The sequence below is a fragment of the Pelobates fuscus genome, chromosome 2, assembly GCF_036172605.1.
Source record: "Pelobates fuscus isolate aPelFus1 chromosome 2, aPelFus1.pri, whole genome shotgun sequence".
Classification (NCBI taxonomy): Eukaryota; Metazoa; Chordata; class Amphibia; order Anura; family Pelobatidae; genus Pelobates; species Pelobates fuscus.
Window position 1 is genome coordinate 8,929,122 of NC_086318.1, and position 21,981 is coordinate 8,951,102.

General features: G+C 43.2%; 1 protein-coding gene across 1 annotated transcript in view; it reads right to left on the reverse strand.

The window, feature by feature from the left end:
- Positions 1–1,315: 1,315 nt before the first annotated feature.
- Positions 1,316–21,981, reverse strand: part of LOC134586419 (zinc finger protein 182-like) — a 31,032-nt gene continuing 10,366 nt past the window's right edge. Inside the window, exons 2-8 of the mRNA XM_063441931.1 lie at positions 9,396–9,492; positions 7,975–8,101; positions 7,744–7,839; positions 6,476–6,571; positions 6,209–6,286; positions 2,763–2,861; positions 1,316–2,487 (exon numbers count right to left, since the gene is read on the reverse strand). Of these exons, the coding sequence (XP_063298001.1) occupies positions 1,709–2,487; positions 2,763–2,861; positions 6,209–6,286; positions 6,476–6,571; positions 7,744–7,839; positions 7,975–8,101; positions 9,396–9,492 (1,372 nt within the window). The 3' untranslated portion in view covers positions 1,316–1,708. The remainder of the gene's footprint in view (positions 2,488–2,762; positions 2,862–6,208; positions 6,287–6,475; positions 6,572–7,743; positions 7,840–7,974; positions 8,102–9,395; positions 9,493–21,981) is intronic.

Below are 21,981 nucleotides of genomic sequence, written 5' to 3' on the forward strand. Positions count from 1 at the left end.
TTATTCTATAGAATTCTTCATGGAAACATAGCATGGCTTTCCCTTTGATTTTCTATAAGTAATATCACGGATCTCCCAGGACATGAGAATGGTGCAGATTCACTCTGTGCCCGTACTCCATGATGACCACCAATCCTTGAGATTAGCGGTAGGCAAGTTACGGCACCACAGATGTGGTGGACTACATCTCCCATACTGCGCTTACCGCCATAATGCTGGCAAAGCATTAGAGGAAATGTAGTCCACATCTAGAGTGCTGAAGGTGGTCAGTCCTTAGATTAAAGGAACACTGCAGGCACCATAACCACTACAGTATGCTGCAGTGGTTTTGGTGGCTCTGACATCCTCTCAGAGTATGTAGTCGAACCACTTCTGTTAGCTCCAATGATCTAAGCTGTGCTGCACAGGGCCGGCTTGCTGGCTGAGAACACCAGCATCCCGTGCTCAGTGAAGGAGTACCTAATACCACTGCCGCGCATATATAGGGCCCTAATGACCCTATAGTGCCAGGAAAACGAGTTTGTTTTCCTGGCACTATAGTGCTCCTTTAAGATGAACTAGTTTTAGTGCTTAGTGTCCGTTTAAATTTCCACCTCTAACTCTCTTGTGGTAGGTCAATTCCACATTCCCCTGTCTTGGTCACACAGCAAAGTTCACATTTCAGGTCATAGTTAACCGAGAGGCTAGAATCTCAGGGTGCAAGTTATCATACAGCTCTGCGCCAGTAACAGACTGTGTAATGGTTACAGTATCTGGAGAGTCCTCCCAAGCCTGACTTAAAAATATGCTAGCACAGTGGCCCGGGCTCAATATACACTAACTGCCTTTTACCGAAATCTGGCTGGATATACACTGACTGATATTACCGGAACCTGGCTTAATGTACAATACTGCCTTTGCCGGCACCTGGCTCAATGTACACCAACTGCCTTTACCGTCACCTGGCTCAATGTACACCAACTGCCTTTACCGACACCTGTCTCAATGTACATCGACTGATATTACCGGCACCTGTCTCAATGTACATCGACTGATATTACCGGCACCTGGCTCAATGTACATCGACTGATATTACCGGCACCTGGCTCAATGTACACCGACTGCCTTTACCGACACCTGTCTCAATGTACATCGACTGATATTACCGGCACCTGGCTCAATGTACACCGACTGCCTTTACCAGCACCTGGCTCAATGTACACCGACTGCCTTTACCGGAATCAGGCTCAATATACACTGACTACCTTTACCGGCACCTGGCTCAATGTACACCGACTGCCTTTACGGGAGTCTGACTCAATGTACACTAACTGCCTTTACCTGCACCTGGCTTAATATACACCGACTGCCTTTACCGGCACCTGGCTTAATATACACGGACTCCTTTTACAGGAGTTTGGCTCAATATACACCGACTGCCTTCAATACAACACAGCTCAATATATAGTAACTTCATTTTATGTGACCTAGACAGGTACAATATTAACCTAAATTTGGAAACGGGTGAAAGATTCTATAGTTCAGTTGGAGACAAAGCTTGGCTTAGACAGATCACATGTATTGCTGGTGGGTAATCCCAGCATGGCGTGCACGGCTTCTCAGTTTGATATCCCAACTGAATAACACACATATATTCAAAACGTGGGGCATCTCCTAGTGATTCTACTACATTCTGCAGGAAGTGCTACAAGGTAATGTAGCAAGGTTGTCAATAGTCCTCCCCATGGTGGTTCTTTTCATGGACCCTTAGGTTAGACTTCTGGTGGAAGCTTTTATCACAGTGTTCGCACTTGTAGGGTCTCTCCCCCGTGTGTGTCCTCTGATGGTCCTTTAGATTAGACTTTTTCCGGAAATATTTACTGCAAGTCCCACACTGGTATGGCTTTTCACCTGTGTGAATCCGTTGGTGACGGGCAAAGCTTGAATTGTCTCGGAAGCTCTTCTCACACTCTGAGCACTTGTAGGGTCGTTCTCCTGTGTGTGTCCTTAAGTGGATCTTTAGGTGGGAGCTGCGGATGAAACTCTTTTCACAGTCTGTGCACTTGTACGGTCGTTCCCCGGTGTGTGTCCTCATGTGAACCTGGAAACTGGAGTTATTACAGAAGGTTTTTCCACAAACGCTGCAAATAATGAATGTCTGTCCTCTTTGCTGGAAACTGATAGGAGACTCCTCAACAAAACCCTTTGCAAAAGCTGTGTATGAATAGTCCCCCGATACATCGGCAGGAGGGTAAGTCATTTTGAGGTCGGTGAAGCTGGATTCACACTGTGAGAACAAGCAAGGGACTCTGGGTATCTCATTCGCCTTCGGTTCTGTTTGCTTGTTTTGGTCAGAGTCATGAAGAGCAGCCACGGGTTTCATTTTTCGAGCAATGCCTTTGCGTCTCCTTGTTCTGTCTCTACGGGTTGGCTCTGGTGTATCGCCACTGCTGGGGCTTCTAGATTCCACCCGGACTTTAATAGGCTTCCATGCGGACATCTCCTCGGCTATAAATTGAAAAAGTAAAAGAATTGTTACCAGATATTTCTATACCGAAAGTAACAGCATAAGGACACTACACTATTGACCTACAAGTAAAGTAAGAAGTAAATAGATAAATCTGATGTATGTCCAAATGTACTAGAAAAGGGAATATTGATTAGAATTCATGTTTTGGTCCTAGTTAGCTTTGGTATTCTGTAGGTTCAAGAACTAACATTGTGCGTCCCAAATGCATTAATGAATCAGTTTATAAAGAATATACCCTCCCCCTCATCGGTACCTGGCGTTCGGGGGTTAATGACATCATCTGGCTCCGATACGATCACATTCAGCTCAGGCTTCACTTCCAGATCCTGTGGCAACTGCGCTACTTCACAAACTACGAAAACAAACAAAGTCTGAAAACCAGGGGTGCCCAAAAGGAAGATCCCAGATACAGAACTACAGCTCCCATGATGCTTTGAATGTGTTTGGAATGGCCATCCTCCCCGTATCACACAATATAACTGCCAACCTCCCCGTATCACACAATATAACTGCCAGCCTCCCCGTATCACACAATATAACTGCCAACCTCCCCCGTATCACACAATATAACTGCCAACCTCCCCGTATCACACAATATAACTGCCAGCCTCCCCCGTATCACACAATATAACTGCCAACCTCCCCGTATCACACAATATAACTGCCAGCCTCCCCGTATCACACAATATAACTGCCAGCCTCCCCGTATCACACAATATAACTGCCAGCCTCCCCGTATCACACAATATAACTGCCAACCTCCCCCGTATCACACAATATAACTGCCAGCCTCCCCGTATCACACAATATAACTGCCAACCTCCCCGTATCACACAATATAACTGCCAGCCTCCCCGTATCACACAATATAACTGCCAACCTCCCCGTATCACACAATATAACTGCCAGCCTCCCCGTATCACACAATATAACTGCCAACCTCCCCCGTATCACACAATATAACTGCCAACCTCCCCGTATCACACAATATAACTGCCAGCCTCCCCCGTATCACACAATATAACTGCCAGCCTCCCCGTATCACACAATATAACTGCCAGCCTCCCCATATCACACAATATAACTGCCAGCCTTCCCCGTATCACACAATATAACTGCCAGCCTTCCCCGTATCACACAATATAACTGCCAGCCTCCCCGTATCACACAATATAACTGCCAGCCTCCCCGTATCACACAATATAACTGCCAGCCTCCCCGTATCACACAATATAACTGCCAGCCTCCCCGTATCACACAATATAACTGCCAGCCTCCCCGTATCACACAATATAACTGCCAGCCTCCCCGTATCACACAATATAACTGCCAGCCTCCCCGTATCACACAATATAACTGCCAACCTCCCCGTATCACACAATATAACAGCCAGCCTCCCCGTATCACACAATATAACTGCCAACCTCCCTGTATCACACAATATAACTGCCAGCCTCCCCCGTATCACACAATATAACTGACAGCCTCCCCGTATCACACAATATAACTGCCAGCCTCCCCGTATCACACAATATAACTGCCAACCTCCCCCGTATCACACAATATAACCACAATATAACCAGCCTCTATCTGTATACATAATACTGCAGCCATGTATACCACAATACTACTATATAACCCCGCCATGTTTACCACAATACTACTACAGTTGCAAGAAAAAGTATGTGAACCCTTTGGAATGATATGGATTTCTGCACAAATTGGTCATAAAATGTGATCTGATCATCATCTAATTCACAACAATAGACAATCACAGTCTGCTTAAACTAATAACACACAAAGAATGAAATGTTGCCATGTTTTTATTGAACACACCATGTAAACATTCACAGTGCAGGTGGAAAAAGTATGTGAACCCCTAGACTAATGACATCTCCAAGAGCTAATTGGAGTGAGTGAGATGTCAGCCAACTGGAGTCCAATCAATGAGATGAGATTGGAGGTGTTGGTTACAGCTGCCCTGCCCTATAAAAAACACACACCAGTTCTGGGTTTGCTTTTCACAAGAAGCATTGCCTGATGTGAATGATGCCTCACACAAAAGAGCTCTCAGAAGACCTACGATTAAGAATTGTTGACTTGCATAAAGCTGGAAAGGGTTATAAAAGTATCTCCAAAAACCTTGCTGTTCATCAGTCCTGGTAAGACAAATTGTCTATAAATGGAGAAAGTTCAGTACTGCTGCTACTCTCCCTAGGAGTGGCCGTCCTGTAAAGATGACTGCAAGAGCACAGCGCAGACTGCTCAATGAGGTGAAGAAGAATCCTAGAGTGTCAGCTAATGACTTACAAAAGTCACTGGCAAATGCTAACATCCCTGTTAGCGAATCTACAATATGTAAAACACTAAACAAGAATGGATTTTATGGGAGGATACCACAGAGGAAGCCACTGCTGTCCAAACAAAACATTGCTGCACGTTTACAGTTTGCACAAGAACACCTGGATGTTCCACAGCAGTACTGGAAAAATATTCTGTGGACAGATGAAACCAAAGTTGAGTTGTTTGGAAGAAACACACAACACTATGTGTGGCGAAAAAGAGGCACAGCACACCAACATCAAAACCTCATCCCAACTGTGAAGTATGGTGGTGGGGGCATCATGGTTTGGGGCTGCTTTGCTGCGTAAGGGCCTGGACGGATTGCTATAATCGAAGGAAAAATGAATTCCCAAGTTTATCAAGACATTTTGCAGGAGAACTTAAGGCCATCTGTCTACCAGCTGAAGCTCAACAGAAGATGGGTGTTGCAACAGGACAATGACCCAAAGCATAGAAGTAAATCAACAACAGAATGGCATAAACAGAAGAAAATACGCCTTCTGAAGTGGCCCAGTCAGAGTCCTGACCTCAACCCGATTGAGATGCTGTGGCATGACCTCAAGAAAGCGATTCACACCAGACATCCCAAGAATATTGCTGAACTGAAACAGTTCTGTAAAGAGGAATGGTCAAGAATTACTCCTGACCGTTGTGCACGTCTGATCTGCAACTACAGGAAACGTTTGGTTGAAGTTATTGCTGCCAAAGGAGGTTCAACCAGTTATTAAACTTTTTCCACCTGCACTGTGAATATTTACATTGTGTGTTCAATAAAAACATGGCAACATTTCATTCTTTGTGTGTTATTAGTTTAAGCAGACTGTGATTGTCTATTGTTGTGACTTAGATGATGATCAGATCACATTTTATGACCAATTTGTGCAGAAATCCATATCATTCCAAAGGGTTCACATACTTTTTCTTGCAACTGTATATAACCTCGCCATGTATACCACAATACTACTATGTCACCCCGCCATGTATACTACTATATCACCTTCTCCCCCCCCCCGCCATGTATACTACAATACTACTATATCACCCCACCATGTATACCACAACACTACTATCAGTGGTGTATCCTGGTTTTGTGCTGCCCTAGGCAGGACAAAACTCAGGCGCCCCCTGCCCCGCCTTCTAAATACACACACACACACACACACATTTACTGACAGATACGCATACACTAGCTAACAGACACTCACTCACACTAACAGACACACACTCTCTCACACTAGCAGTAGCCTCCCCATGTATCATTGACTAAGACAGCATTGGGCGACATCACACTGTAACATGACATAAGGGGTGTATGGACGGGGTACAGACTCGGTATTATACAGCAGTAGTGAGTACCTGGGCTGGGTTCTCGAGTCTGGGAATCACACATCAAGTCGTCATCCAGTTCATCCTCCACTTTAATCTTCTGGTAAACTAACAAAACACAGGACACAATGTAAAACAATGAACTCCAGTCACTGACTTTACAAAACCCTTATATTATCTCTAGCCAGGAATATCCCACCCACCACGGCCAGCGGATAATCAGTCATTGTGGGTTGGGAGCTGCTTAACAGTTAGTGACATGAAGGACTCTGCAGCTTAAAATATAATTAAACTCACCTCGCTCTATCGAACCTTCATCGGAGTCATCAAGCTCACTGGTATTCACAGCCTTCCCTTGGTAATTAATCTGCAACAGGATGTCAGGAGCCACTCCTGTACCCAGAGACACACAGAGACAGGTTATAGACAGGCGCTCTATGGAAATCTCCCAATTCTAACCTTGTACCCAGAGACACACAGAGACAGGTTATAGACAGGCGCTCTATGGAAATCTCCCAATTCTAACCTTGTACCCAGAGACACACAGAGACAGGTTATAGACAGGCGCTCTATGGAAATCTCCCAATTCTAACCTTGTACCCAGAGACACACAGAGACAGGTTATAGACAGGCGCTCTATGGAAATCTCCCAATTCTAACCTTGTACCCAGAGACACACAGAGACAGGTTATAGACAGGCGCTCTATGGAAATCTCCCAATTCTAACCTTGTACCCAGAGACACACAGAGATAGGTTATAGACAGGCGCTCTATGGAAATCTCCCAATTCTAACCTTGTACCCAGAGACACACAGAGACAGGTTATAGACAGGCGCTCTATGGAAATCTCCCAATTCTAACCTTGTACCCAGAGACACACAGAGACAGGTTATAGACAGGCGCTCTATGGAAATCTCCCAATTCTAACCTTGTACCCAGAGACACACAGAGACAGGTTATAGACAGGCGCTCTATGGAAATCTCCCAATTCTAACCTTGTACCCAGAGACACACAGAGACAGGTTATAGACAGGCGCTCTATGGAAATCTCCCAATTCTAACACACAGAGCTGCGTTTAATCCACACCCAGGGGGTTTATCTATAGAGAGGCTCATTCTTAAACTGAATCACTTTCAGCAAACATCTTAGGTTGCTTTCCCAGGGTCTGAGGAACCGTCATATCAGGAAAACACACTACTAAATAAATCATTGAAAATCACCTAAATTTGCGTTAACCTTTTTAACGAGGTGCTCTAAGCACAACTCTCCAATCGAGCTCAGCTCCCGTTCAGACACCGTGGCCTTAAAAGTGACATTGACTTTGAATACAATTCTCCTGTTAGTGAATCCCCGGTCACTGTTAACCTGATATAGTGCATTAACCCTTTCCAACACGGCAGTTATGGAATATGCTGTGATTCTACAATGACAATCTCTGGCTAGACCAGGGGAATGTGGGATCACAGATCACCATCTGCTCGTTGTATCTCCTACACCTCCCGAAAGCCACTTTATTTTTCACCATAATGTGACTTGCTTATAACCTGAGAGATAAACAGCGTACCTTCCACAAGGGTCCCACATTCCCGATGAACACGGCTGCTGGGGTCATCCTCCCTCACTATTCTGAAAAGAATTTTCGAATTCTTAATGTGATAGCCTGCAAAGGAAAATAGAATTTACGGCATTAAAAAGTATGAATAGATAGAGTGCATGAGAATCACCCAACTACACACAAAGATCTCTATGGTTTTATCCCGGCAGGGTGAGAGCATGGAGACCTACAAACACTGACCTAGATCTAGCAGGATTGTATGGATCTCCTGCATCACATTAGAGTACAGATCCCTCTGCCACTGCTCCAAGACTTCCCATTCCTCCTCCGAGAACGAGGCGGCAACGTCCGAGAAAGTAATGCATGCCTAGATGTTATAGAGAAGACCGTAAGGTGCATTCGGGTTTTGTATTGTCTTCATATTCATGCTGTCTGTACTACACAATTAAAAAATAAAGATTGCAGCTTTTCGTAGGGTAATCCCTTTAGACAATCTTTTCACAGTTCAACTTCTTCATTAAACACACTTTGAGTACTTAACCAATGAGAGATCAGCATGGCCTGACAATATTCCCGCATCCAATCACTTCCCTTTTTTTTATTTGTCCCTTTGCCCTTAGCACAGATTTAAAATCTCATTCAGATAATAAGAGGGCAGAGATTGGCTGTGGGGGTAGTCTTGTGAAGAGGTGGAGTGAGTAAGGGGCAGGGTTATTCAGCACAAAGGAGCATAATAAGTCTTTATTTAAAGAAAAATCTCCATTAAATATATATATATATATATATATATATATATATATATATAAATAGTTAATAAACCTCCCCAAAAATAAATATATAACTTGTGTTGCAGTTTTTTGGGGAGCTATACAAGACCTTGGCTTGCAATAGCTGCAGATCTATCACAAGTCTAAGTCCAATCACAGACTTACCAATGCAGCTCAATGAGAAGTCTTTGCAAGGCACTCTGGGAAATCGCAGTGTCTTGAGATCAGTGCAAATAAGCCAACCAGACCAGGAAGTAACAGGACAGGACGAATGGCAGCCAGGGGGTGTAACAAGGTTCATTTATTTAAAATAAGTTGTTTTCCTGGCACTATAGGTTTCTAAGGTGCCCCCCTCCCTCACACCCCCTTCAGTCGCTTACCTGAATCCAGTGCAGATGTCCCATGGCGCTGGGTCAGGCTCCACCCACGCACCTCCCCTGTCGCCATTAGCTGGCGAGGGAAGCTTAATACGAATGCGCGGCCATGGCAATTAGGATTTCCCCATAGGAATGCATTAACCAATGCTTTCCTATGGGGAACAATCTGACGTTGGAGGCCCTCATGCAGTATGTGCGGACGTCCAGCGTCAGATACCGGACCAGATTCTATACAGGAAGCTCTCTAGTGGCTGTCTGGTAGACAGTCACTGTGGGCAGACTTAGAGCTGCAATGTAAACACTAAGTATAATAAGGGACACACACCCAGACCACTTCAATTAGCTGGAATGGTCTGGGTGCCTACAGTGTCCCTTTAAAGTGATAATTTCTATTGAAATGTGTAGTGTAATTACAAGGAAAAAGAGGACACACTCATCATACACAAATCACTTCAGCAAGCTGTCAAAGAGTGTGTCATCCTTCAGAGCCTGACATTTGTTTGGTATGGTAACGTACCCGCTGAGATGCTTGCATGGTGAAGAGTCTGCTTGCTTCTGGAATGCAGAGCCTCTTCACAGACCGTACGGGGGTACCCCAGACACAGCTAGACCACCTGAAAGACAGGAAAGGGGACATTAAGAAGCCGGATGGAGAGATCAACAATGCAACAAGACGTTATCAGCAAGATGTCCTATATCTTTTTTGAAGGTACACACAGATGTGAATGTACATTAGGTTTTAATACCCTTCCTCTTCAAATCTGCATACATTCTGGCTATACCCTGGCAATACGACAGCGGCTACATTGTGTTTGATTATTTATTAGGTGTAGCGATACCAGATTAGTCTTTTGAACAATGTTGTCCATGTTTTTTTTCTATCAATCCTCTGAATAAATTCAATAACAAATTTAAAGACTTAAATCAAGTGGTTTTTTTTTTTTAGTACAGAAATTGTACCAAAATCAAATCAAAGGATATTGGGAACTTGCCAGCCTTAACCAATATATAGAGAAAAAAATGGTTCCTCGTGGGTGGCGACCTGACATTTTATTACTAGATAAAGTTCAGACAGAACAGCAGATTGAGGAATGAAACAACATTATTCTCAACTGTTCGTTTAAATGTACGCACTTTTTGGTACAAATTGAACGGGAGAGTGTTGAACTGACCAATCACACTCTGCAAGCGGAAATTGACAAAGTTAAGGAATTTAAATCTGAGTAACAGTTTGCCCCCATGGAAATAAAACTGCAAAAGAATAAAAAAAAAATTTAAAGAAAGACATAATATTCCAAAGAGATTTGAAAGATTTCCAAGAGGACAATATATGGCAACAGAAACGCAAGTGCCGGGGAGGATATAATAGTAGAAACAGTTCCACTTAAAGAAATATCGATTGGTCAGATTCAGATTCCTCAAAAAACAAATGCTGTTCCTTGTGATTTAAAACATCAGAATAAAGCTAATAGATTTCTCAGCTGTTTTTAGAAAGCTTCTATGTTTTTGTTGGATGCCCCACCAATTCTGGTGGTTCCTCGGCCCCGGTACCCTCATTGTCATCTTTTTTAGAACAGGACTGGCCTCACCTTCAGCAAGAATGCCTGAGGGGCAGATGAAGATGGGGCTACAAACCAGACAAAACCCCTTGAAGAACACACTAAATTCTGACAACAATAAAATTATCAACTTATCAGATTTAGCTCTGCTACCTATACATAACAACTTGCTCAATAAGGGAATATATTTTGTCACTACTCCGAATATGAAGATAATTGATTGGATTAAAGACCTTGATTTATTTGGCTGGAAATGAGCCTTCAAAATGTTCTAAACCAGACAAAAATACCACAAATTAGCTAGAGAATTTGCTTTCCCTACAAGATTTTGAACCTCTTAAAACATTGCAAAATCTACTTGAACAAAATTCTATTAGATCACTCACAAATACGAAAGCATTAAGTTGTTTCACGCCTAACTTTAATGAAGTCATCCAAATGACAACAAAAATAGAGTCTCTGCTCTACGTTGAACAGTATGAATCCAACATTAGTTGTGCTGAACTTCAAGCATTATGAGAATTAAATAGATTGTAAGCTCGTTTGAGTAGGATCCTCTTCAACCTATCGCTCCTGAAAGCTTTTTGTAATTGACCTTGTGACGGAGCCCCTGTACTCCGACAGAGTACCTCCGCCCAGTCCGTTTCCTAACTGCTTGCAGGGACACTTCAGCCTCAGTCATCGAAGCGTGACTGGGGACCTTCTGGAGCTGTGATTGGGGTCCTTGTGGAGCTTTTCCACCCGACCAGGCTGCAGCTCTCCTTCCAGGCAGGTATCGTCCCCTCTGCCTCTTCCTCTGCATCCCTTCTTCCAGGCAGGTATCCACATCCGCCTGCCATGTTATAGCTTGTCTTAAAAAAATGACACAGAGCACTGTGGCTTGAAATCCATCCAATCACAGTGCTCTGTGTCATTTTACAAGCGTGGGAAAATTCCAAAGAACTTTCCCACGCTTGTAAAATGACAAAGAGCACTCTGATTGGCTTAAACCCACCAATCAGAGTGTCCTTAGCCTAATTGCAGGGCTGGGCAAGGGAGCTCAGTCTGCGTGGAGCCCTCCACGGGTGAAGATGGATTATTTTTTTTGCGCTCAGGTTTTTTTTTATTTTTTTTATTGCGTCGGTTATTATGGCATTTTATTTGGCCTTTTTTGGGGCTGAAGAAAGAAGATTTTAGAACAAAGAAAACATCGAATGGTAAGTTGTTTTTATCTCATTTTTTTTTTTTTACAGGTTTTTAGTTAAAGGTCCCCATTATTTTTAGGGTGAGGGGGGTAGGTAGGGAGATAATTTTTTTTGGGGGGGGGAAGGGTTAACTAGTATTTAGGGCCCCCACCCACCCCCACCCACCGCTCAGGGGTGGGGGCCGGGGGGGACAATAGGTCCCCCCCTTATTGATAATTTTAGGGCCCCCACCCGCCGCTCAGGGGTGGGGACCGGGGGCGGGGGGGACAGTAGGTCCCCCCCCTTATTGATAATTTTAGGGCCCCCACCCGCCGCACAGGGGTGGGGGCCGGGGGGGGGGCAGTAGGTCCCCCCCCTTATTTTTTATTTTAGGGCCCCCACCCGCCGCACAGGGGTGGGGGCCGGGGGGGACAGTAGGTCCCCCTTATTGATAATTTTAGGGCCCCCACCCGCCGCACAGGGGTGGGGGCCGGGGGGGCAGTAGGCCCCCCCCATATTTTTCATTTTAGGGCCCCCACCCGCCGCACAGCGGTGGGGGCCAGGGGGGGGGGGCAGTAGGTCTCCCCCTTATTTTTAATTTTAGGGCCCCCACCCGCCGCACAGGGGTGGGGGCCGGGGGGGACAATAGATCCCCCCTTATTGATAATTTTAGGGCCCCCACTCGCCGCACAGGGGTGGGGGCCGGGGGGGGGCAGTAGGTTCGCCCCTTATTTTTAATTTTAGGGCCCCCACCCGCCTATTGTGGCCAGAAAGCGTCCCTGTGGGTTCGGGCTTCAGCTGTCAGCTGAAGCCACGCCCACAGCAGTGCTGACAGCCTCAGCACACAAAGCGCGTTCTCAGTGCTTTGTGTGCTGATAGCCCGTCTGATGTATTCACCCATGCGTGAATGAGGCCTTTTTAGGGCCTCTGAACTCGGAAGTCCCTCTGGTGGCCGTCTGATTGACTGCAACAAGAGGTGTTCCAAGCTTCCAATGTAAACACTGCATTTTCTCAGAAAATACAGTGCTTACAAGAAAAAGGCTCCGGGTAGCTGTAGCACTCACCTGAACAACCTCATTAAGCTGAAGTTGTTCAGGTGACTATAGTGTCCCTTTAAGTAAAGATTGCTGTGACAACGCAATAAAAATACAAACAGTCAAATCATAGCAGATAACATACAGCAACTTATTATAACACAACAAAATATTCATTAAGAGGTGGGGAAGACAATAATTAACAGAAAATCGCTCTCCTGCCTACAGAATTACAAATATGCAAATTAAGCAGCCTTGCTATTCAGGTAGTGCATATTGCTGTTGCTACTAACAGAGAGCACTACACAGGCTCCATAGCCAAATCCACAGCCGTGTACACACACACACAATGGATACAGGGTGACTCGAACATAAGAAAAGTCCAGGAACCTACATAAATAGTCTGTCTGAAGGTCCAGGTGATGGTGACTACCGTCACAGTCCTATTTATAGTTAAATCCCCCCCTCTTATAATATTGTAAAGTGCAACAGAATCTGTTGGCGCTATATAAATACCAATAATAATAATAATAATAATAGTAAATAATTGGACAAGGGGGAGTATTCTTTTAATGAAACACAACATGTATGTATATGGCACATTCAAATGACCCCTGTTATTGCGGTCTATCCCCATGCCTCGAGGAACTTAAGACAATCTCACTGCACAAGACGAGTACAAATTTATACACGTACTCCCAAATCACAATCCCACTATAGCAACCTCCTATTGCCTCCCCAAAGTCCACAAGGATCTTTACAACGGGCCAGGGAGGCCAATAGTATCAGAACGTGTGGGCAAATCTTGGAAAAGATACTACACCCTGCAAGCTACGCCATCCTTTATGATGGGAAGAGATTACTGTAAATTACCCTTTAATTCTACATTTTACGAACACGTTCTCACATGGTTCAGATATGTGTGTTGGTAACATGGATAGGTCCACTACCACTAATGGAAATAATGGTGAAAGTATTTTCTTTTTTCCCCATTCTTTATTTTTGTAGTGCCAAATTTGCCATCCATGCCACAGTGTCATTACGACATGGTTACAATGCATGTAAATCGCTGCAACTGAAGGTGCTGACGTGACAAAGGAAGGGCACTTTTTTGTTTAAGCAACAAAAGCGAGATAGAATATCAATACAACATACAGGATGAAAAAGAAGAGTGATTGTACAAATGTCACAATATTTATGCTCCTATGTAGAACATGCTTGCTGTGCAGTAGTATGGTAAAGCCCGATAGTATACACGTGATATAACAGTGGCCTGGGACTTGAGCAGGTTTGTTGGCAGTGGAACCTAGGCTGATTTCTCCCAGGGGTCCTCCAGGGGCCGGGTAGTAAATGGGGTCGCCCCAAAGGGCTGATTCCTCCTCTGCATAACATTTACTCAGAAATTAAGATGATAGCAGAAAAACTGTAATCGAGATTTGCAGGCAAATTATCTTGGCTTTAAGAGTTATGCCATTTGGGGTAGCGGGGGGGGGGGGGGGGAGGGGAGGGAAGGGTGTTGGAAAGGAGGTGAAGTCGCATATCATCTGGGGCTGAAATGGAGTCAGAGAGCCCTATGATTTCCACTACGGATTGATCAGGTACTAAAATCGTATGTTGCATCATTTACAGTATTGAACCTAAGTTACCGTTCAGTAGCACTTCAAAGATAATGAGAAAAAAAAAAAATTAAAATTGAAAAGGTAAAAGTCAGAAATATAATATTTAAGACGAGAACTTGTAGGTGTGCAACATGAGTGTCCGAGGTCAGTATTAGTGCAGCCAGGAGGCTTGTATGCCTGGTGGGTGAGCATAGTCCCCATCATGAGTCATGTAGATGGGTCCTGCTCTGGGAACAAAAGGGGTGACGTTCGCTGGATCCCAGAGACCTTGAGGTGTCCCTGGGAGCTGGGCTGCAGGCAAGTCGGGTAGGCCCAGCATCTTTATGAAGTCAGGTGCCGCATCTGGCGAGGTTAGAGTGTGCGTAGTCTCATTGTGGTTTACTTGCAGGGAGCCTTTGATTCTCCATCTGAAGGTCACTCCAGCATTTCTCAATCGGGCTGCGACAGGACCCCAAAGGACTTTCTCCATAACAGAGTGGTTGTTGTAAGGAAGGAGAAGCGGGAACCTTCAAAGAACAGTTGTGGTATTGCCCTTCAGGGTTAGCATGATTTGGATTTTGTCTTGGACTTATACATAGCGCAGGATCTCGCCCCAGATCATATAGCCATCTACGGCTATTTTCATAGCAACAGTATAAGACAACATAGCAATTAGTAAGCGTTGGACATAATGCAGCAATTCGACGGCCGAGATTGCTGCAGGTATACCTTTGATTGTTATGTGGGTTCATTGTTGCCGATCTTTAGCATTCATGCGTGTTGTTAGTACCCTCTGTTTAGTTTGTAGCTGTTGAAAACCGAGTCCTTGAGGGAAGACAGATTGGATTGTACAGAACTTCTGGTCTTTCCTCCCTCAAGTTTGGCTACTCCCGTTTCTGACTCCCTCCACATTAATGGTGCTACCATCAGCTCCACCGCGCAGGCTCGCTGCCTAGGTGTACTCTTTGACTCGGACCTCTCCTTCATCCCTCATGTCCAGTTGATCGCCAAATCCTGACGCTTACATCTCAAAAACATTGCACGCGTCAGCCCTTACTTAACACCATATGCGGATATGGTGCTGGTCCATGCCACTGTTCTCTCTCACCTTTACTACTGCAATCTGCTTCTCAGTGGTCTTACGTGCACCCAACTTACCCCAATACAGTCTATAATGAATGCGGTGGCGAGGCTCATCTTCCTGTTTGCCCACACCTCCCATGCCTCCCCCTCTGTCAGTCCCTACATTGGCTTCCTGTAAGATATAGGGCTCAATTTAAGATTCTGGTGCTTGCTTACAAGTCCCTACATAATGCTGCTCCCACCTATCTATCCTCCCTTATACACAAAGTATGTCCCGTCTAGGCCCCTAAGCTCTGCCAAAGACCTACGTCTATTATCTGTTCGCACCTACATCTGATGCTCACCTTCAGGACTTCTCGAGGGCTGCACCGTTCCTGTGCAACTCCCTTCCCTTTTCCATTAGACACTTACCCAGTCTCCACTACTTAAAAAAATCATTTAAAACTCACTTTTTCACATTAAACTGTTAATGGCTCCCAACTGATTCCTCCTCTGCATAACATTTACTCAGAAATTAAGATGCTAGCAGAAAAACTGTAATGGAGTGCTATCCATTTATATATATATATATATTCTCCAATAAATGGATAGCACTCCAGGGTCTTTCAGATGAAAATAAAATCAAACTTTTAATTCATGTTAAAAATAAAAAAACTACATCAACGTTTCGGCTCTCTTCTGGAGCCTTCTTCAGGATGACAGACATATATTTATTTTAAAGCACACTACGTCTTCAGTGAATACTATTCTAGAAACATAGAAACACAGAATGTGACGGCAGATAAGACCCATTCGGCCCATCTAGTCTGCCCAATTTTCTAAATACTTTCATTAGTCCCTGGCCTTAACTTATAGTTAGGATAGCCTTGTGCCTATCCCACACATGCTTAAACTCCTTTACTGTGTTAACCTCTGCCACTTCAGCTGGAAGGCTATTCCATGCATCAACTACCCTCTCAGTAAAGTAATACTTCCTGATATTATTTTTAAACCTTTGTCCCTCTAATTTAACACTATGTCCTCTTGTTGTGGTAGTTTTTCTTATTTTAAATATAGTCTCCTCCTTTACTGTGTTGATTCCCTTTATGTATTTAAATGTTTCTATCATATCCCCCTGTCTCGTCTTTCCTCCAAGCTATACATGTTAAGATCCTTTAACCTTTCCTGGTAAGTTTTATCCCGCAATCTACCAACCTACTTTTCTACCCTACCCTTACCTTTTGTGTCACTTTACATATAGGGTATTATCACTGTGTGTGTGTGTGTCTGATATACTATATATAGGGTATTATCACTGTGTGTGTGTGTGTGTGTATCTGATATACTATATATAGGGTATTATCACTGTGTGTGTATCTGATATACTATATATAGGGTATTATCACTGTGTGTGTATCTGATATACTATATATAGGGTATTATCATTGTGTGTATCTGATATACTATATATAGGGTATTATCACTGTGTGTGTGTATGATATACTATATATAGGGTATTATTACTGTGTGTATCTGATATACTATATATAGGGTATTATCACTGTGTGTGTGTGGCTGATATACTATATATAGGGTATTATCACTGTGTGTGTGTGGCTGATATACTATATATAGGGTATTATCACTGTGTGTGTGTGGCTGATATACTATATATAGGGTACTATCACTGTGTGTGTATCTGATATACTATATATAGGGTATTATCACTGTGTGTGTGGCTGATCTACTATATATAGGGTATTATCACTGTGTGTGTATATGATATATTATATATAGGGTATTATCACTGTGTGTGTGTGTATCTGATATACTATATATAGGGTATTATCACTGTGTGTGTCTGATATACTATATATAGGGTATTATCACTGTGTGTGTCTGATATACTATATATATAGGTTATTATCACTGTGTGTGTCTGATATACTATATATAGGGTATTATCATTGTGTGTATCTGATATACTATATATAGGGTATTATCACTGTGTGTGTGTGTATGATATACTATATATAGGGTATTATCACTGTGTGTGTGTATGATATACTATATATAGGGTATTATCACTGTGTGTGTATCTGATATACTATATATAGGGTATTATCATTGTGTGTGTATCTGATATACTATATATAGGGTATTATCACTGTGTGTGTATCTGATATACTATATATAGGGTATTATCACTGTGTGTGTCTGATATACTATATATATAGGTTATTATCACTGTGTGTGTCTGATATACTATATATAGGGTATTATCATTGTGTGTATCTGATATACTATATATAGGGTATTATCACTGTGTGTGTGTATGATATACTATATATAGGGTATTATCACTGTGTGTGTGTATGATATACTATATATAGGGTATTATCACTGTGTGTGTGTATGATATACTATATATAGGGTATTATCACTGTGTGTGTATCTGATATACTATATATAGGGTATTATCACTGTGTGTGTATCTGATATACTATATATAGGGTATTATCACTGTGTGTGTGTGTGTGTGTGTGTGTGATATACTATATATAGGGTATTATCACTGTGTGTGTGTGTGTGTATCTGATATACTATATATAGGGTATTATCACTGTGTGTGTATCTGATATACTATATATAGGGTATTATCACTGTGTGTGTGTGATATACTATATATAGGGTATTATCACTGTGTGTGTATGATATACTATATATAGGGTATTATCACTGTGTGTGTGTCTGATATACTATATATAGGGTATTATCACTGTGTGTGTATCTGATATACTATATATAGGGTATTATCACTGTGTGTGTGTATGATATACTATATATAAGGTATTATCACTGTGTGTGTATGATATACTATATATAGGGTATTATCACTGTGTGTGTGTCTGATATACTATATATAGGGTATTATCACTGTGTGTGTGTCTGATATACTATATATAGGGTATTATCACTGTTTGTGTATCTGATATACTATATATAGGGTATTATCATTGTGTGTATCTGATATACTATATATAGGGTATTATCACTGTGTGTGTGTATGATATACTATATATAAGGTATTATCACTGTGTGTGTATGATATACTATATATAGGGTATTATCACTGTGTGTGTGTCTGATATACTATATATAGGGTATTATCACTGTGTGTGTGTCTGATATACTATATATAGGGTATTATCACTGTGTGTGTCTGATATACTATATATAGGGTATAATCACTGTGTGTGTGTCTGATATACTATATATAGGGTATTATCACTGTGTGTGTCTGATATACTATATATAGGGTATTATCATTGTGTGTGTATCTGATATACTATATATAGGGTATTATCACTGTGTGTGTGTGTATGATATACTATATATAGGGTATAATCACTGTGTATATGTATATGATATACTATATATAGGGTATTATCACTGTGTGTGTATGATATACTATATATAGGGTATTATCACTGTGTGTGTGTGATATACTATATATAGGGTATTATCACTGTGTGTGTGTGTGACATACTATATATAGGGTATTATCACTGTGTGTGTGTGTGACATACTATATATAGGGTATTATCACTGTGTGTATCTGATATACTATATATAGGGTATTATCACTGTGTGTGTGTATGATATACTATTGATGTGGAATTATTAAAAATTATTATTGTACTTGTATTGAATTATTGTACTAACTCCATTTTAACTTTATACTGTGACTTCCTGCTCCATTTTGTCCTCCTAACCTGACTTCTTCAATCCTCCATTTTGTCCTCATGACTTAACTTGTTCATTTTTAAAACTACCTTACGTGACTGAACTTCTCAACCCAATTAGTATAGTAGACAAAGACTGTGTTTCCTGCAAGGACAAGCACCAGGAGGTGCTGGCTACTCCTTAAACCTTGCTGGCTACTCCTTAGAACTTGTAAGATAATGTAGTTTGAAGGCCACGAGAACACAGTAGTAATGAAATGTTCTATTCATAAGAGACCTTGCACCTGGACATGAAGCCTGATATCATTGACCGTGTAAAATGACGCTCAAGACCCCCTTATCCCCACCCGTGTCCAGAATAATCCCACCTCTGATGGGTGGGCACGGGACTAACCTCTTAATTTTTCGAACCAATCGGTAAGACACTAACCCCGACACTTAACAATTAATCCAATTGATGATGTTTATTTGCTGATATTCTAATAATCAATGATGACGCAAAATGCCTCTTAAAAGGGCCTGCGCGCCCGCTTTTTCTTCACTTGCCAATAAACTTTCTCGAAGTTATTTTAACCTGAACCTTGTGTGTCAGACTTAATTACTTCAGCGTATATACGCAATTTAATTTTATTGATTTGGACAGGAACAGATAGACATTTGAACATTTTGGTTTACTTTCAAAAAGTACCATAACAATCTTGGCGCCCAACGTGGGGCATCGGGCTATGTCCGGCCGGTGAGCCGTCCTAAGGAAGACAAGGGTGGACGGAGGAATCCGGGGGGAAGGAAAGGAGATTGATCACCTCCAGGTACACGGTAGAGACTTCTGCAGAGCCACCGGTATGTTCCGGCCCCTTTGATTGACCCGTCCACGTGTCTGTGACTGCTTCCCGGGAGGACATCAAAGACAGGTAATATCTTGCCCGGTGCCTCGTTACTCACTTGTTTACCTGCATTTTAGTCTATCTGTTGCCTGGGTGTGTCTGAATTGTTTGCCTGTTTCCCCATTTTGGGATAAAGGGGGGTTGACCTGTGGATGTGTTCCTGGGGGGTCTTCTGTTGCCTGTTTACTTCTTTTAGGAGCCTCGTGGCTGTGGCTGTATGGAAAAAGAAGTTTGTGGAACTGTGGGATCTGTGTAGAATCATAGTTTCCTGTGATCCAATTTTGTGTCACTTTGATAGCCTAGCTAGCTTCACTGTGCGCTTTCGGACCATCCAGCTCTAGTTGAGTTGGGGACGTCCTGACCCGGACCATCCAGCTCTAGTTGAGTTGGGGACGTCCTGACCCGGACCATCCAACTCTAGTTGAGTTGGGGACGTCCTGACCCGGACCATCCAGCTCTAGTTGAGTTGGGGACGTCCTGACCCGGACCATCCAGCTCTAGTTGAGTTGGGGACGTCCTGACCCGGACCATCCAGCTCTCGTTGAGTTCGGGACGTCCTGACCCGGACCCTTCGGCTCTAGTTGAGTTGAAGGTCCACTGATTATTTAATTGTGGTAGGAGACTTAGCCTTGTGGCAGGGGACTCAGTTTCCTGGGGGGATTCAGGCAGGCATTGCTTGTTTTCCGCATCACGTGGTAGTGAGACTTATAAAGTGGGTTTTATAGGGGCACTACGGGAGTGAGGGTGGCGCGGCCACTTTAAGTGGACTGCTGTAACGAGGGAGGCTAGAAAGGATTTCGGACCGGTGTTAGCTGTTATCCTTGGCCGCTGGTAGTGAGACTTGAGGAAGTCATTCTCCGAGCGGGGACACTACGAGGTTGAGGGAGGTGACTTTGGAGTAAGCACATGTAAAAGGAAAGGGATTATTGTTGATTTCATTCGAACTGTAATGCATGCATTGTATTTCAACTGTATTGTTGTCCTGTTTGTTTAATAGGAGTCTTATGAACTCCTGTGTCTGTCTCTAAGGATTTTCCTTGCCTTTCATCTTTTCTGTACTTCCTATATTATTATACTATCCACTCCCATTCCTCTTAAAAGAGAAGTGATTGGTCACACACTTCTCACCTCGCTCCAATCCGTGTCTACCACCCCGGGTAGGCGGATTCAGTGACTAGTCTACGTTTTGGGAAGACGCATCTGAGAAAGTCCCACGGTTCTCAGGTGGCAGTCGAGCATTGTAGACGTTCTTGTTCGGTTTTCTCTCTCTCTCTCTCTCTCTCTCTCTCTATATATATCTAGGACGCTGGTATAGGGGTAGAGGGATTATGGGGCAGGATTTAGGTAAGCCCAGTAAGGGCTGGTTAGCATGTGATTTGGTAGAAAACAGAGAGGGTGAGGAGATGGTTAAAGGTGTTGTAAAGATTGCAAAAGTATGTAAAATTACTGTACCAACGGGTGGAAGATTGCAACCAGAAAGTTGGCGTAAGTTACTGGCAGAAATGAAAGGCAAGCTTACAGATAATGGTTTATTAAAGACTGCTGAAGCATGGTACAGAGTAGCGAAGGCTATTCAGCTAGAAGGTTGGGTTGAGGAAGAAATAAATCACAAAGGTGTGAAATTGTTTGTGTATCATAATAATTGTGTTACTGGGGTTTACCCTCAGCCAGCGCCCCAAAATGGCGCCCAGGGGATATTTATCCCCAAGGTTCAATCAGCTATAAGTGATAGTCAGCTGACTATGTTCCCCACTCCCAATCCTCCCAATACCCTTCCCATCACCTCCCCTGTCTGCCCGGTCCTGAATTCTGACGGATCTTTCTTTTCCCCTTCCCCGTCTCTAACATTCCCATCATCCTCATCCATCCCTACGCTACCTACTGTACCTTCCCCTAACATTTCATCTGCCATTCCTTCCCTACGCTCCCTCTCCGTTCATGATCCCCTCCCCTCCTCATCCGCCCAGCTAACCACCTCTTCCACCCTCGCCCCGGCTCCTCCCTCTACACCCACCCCTACCAATCCCTCTCCGTCCCCGCCCATCTCCACCCCAGTC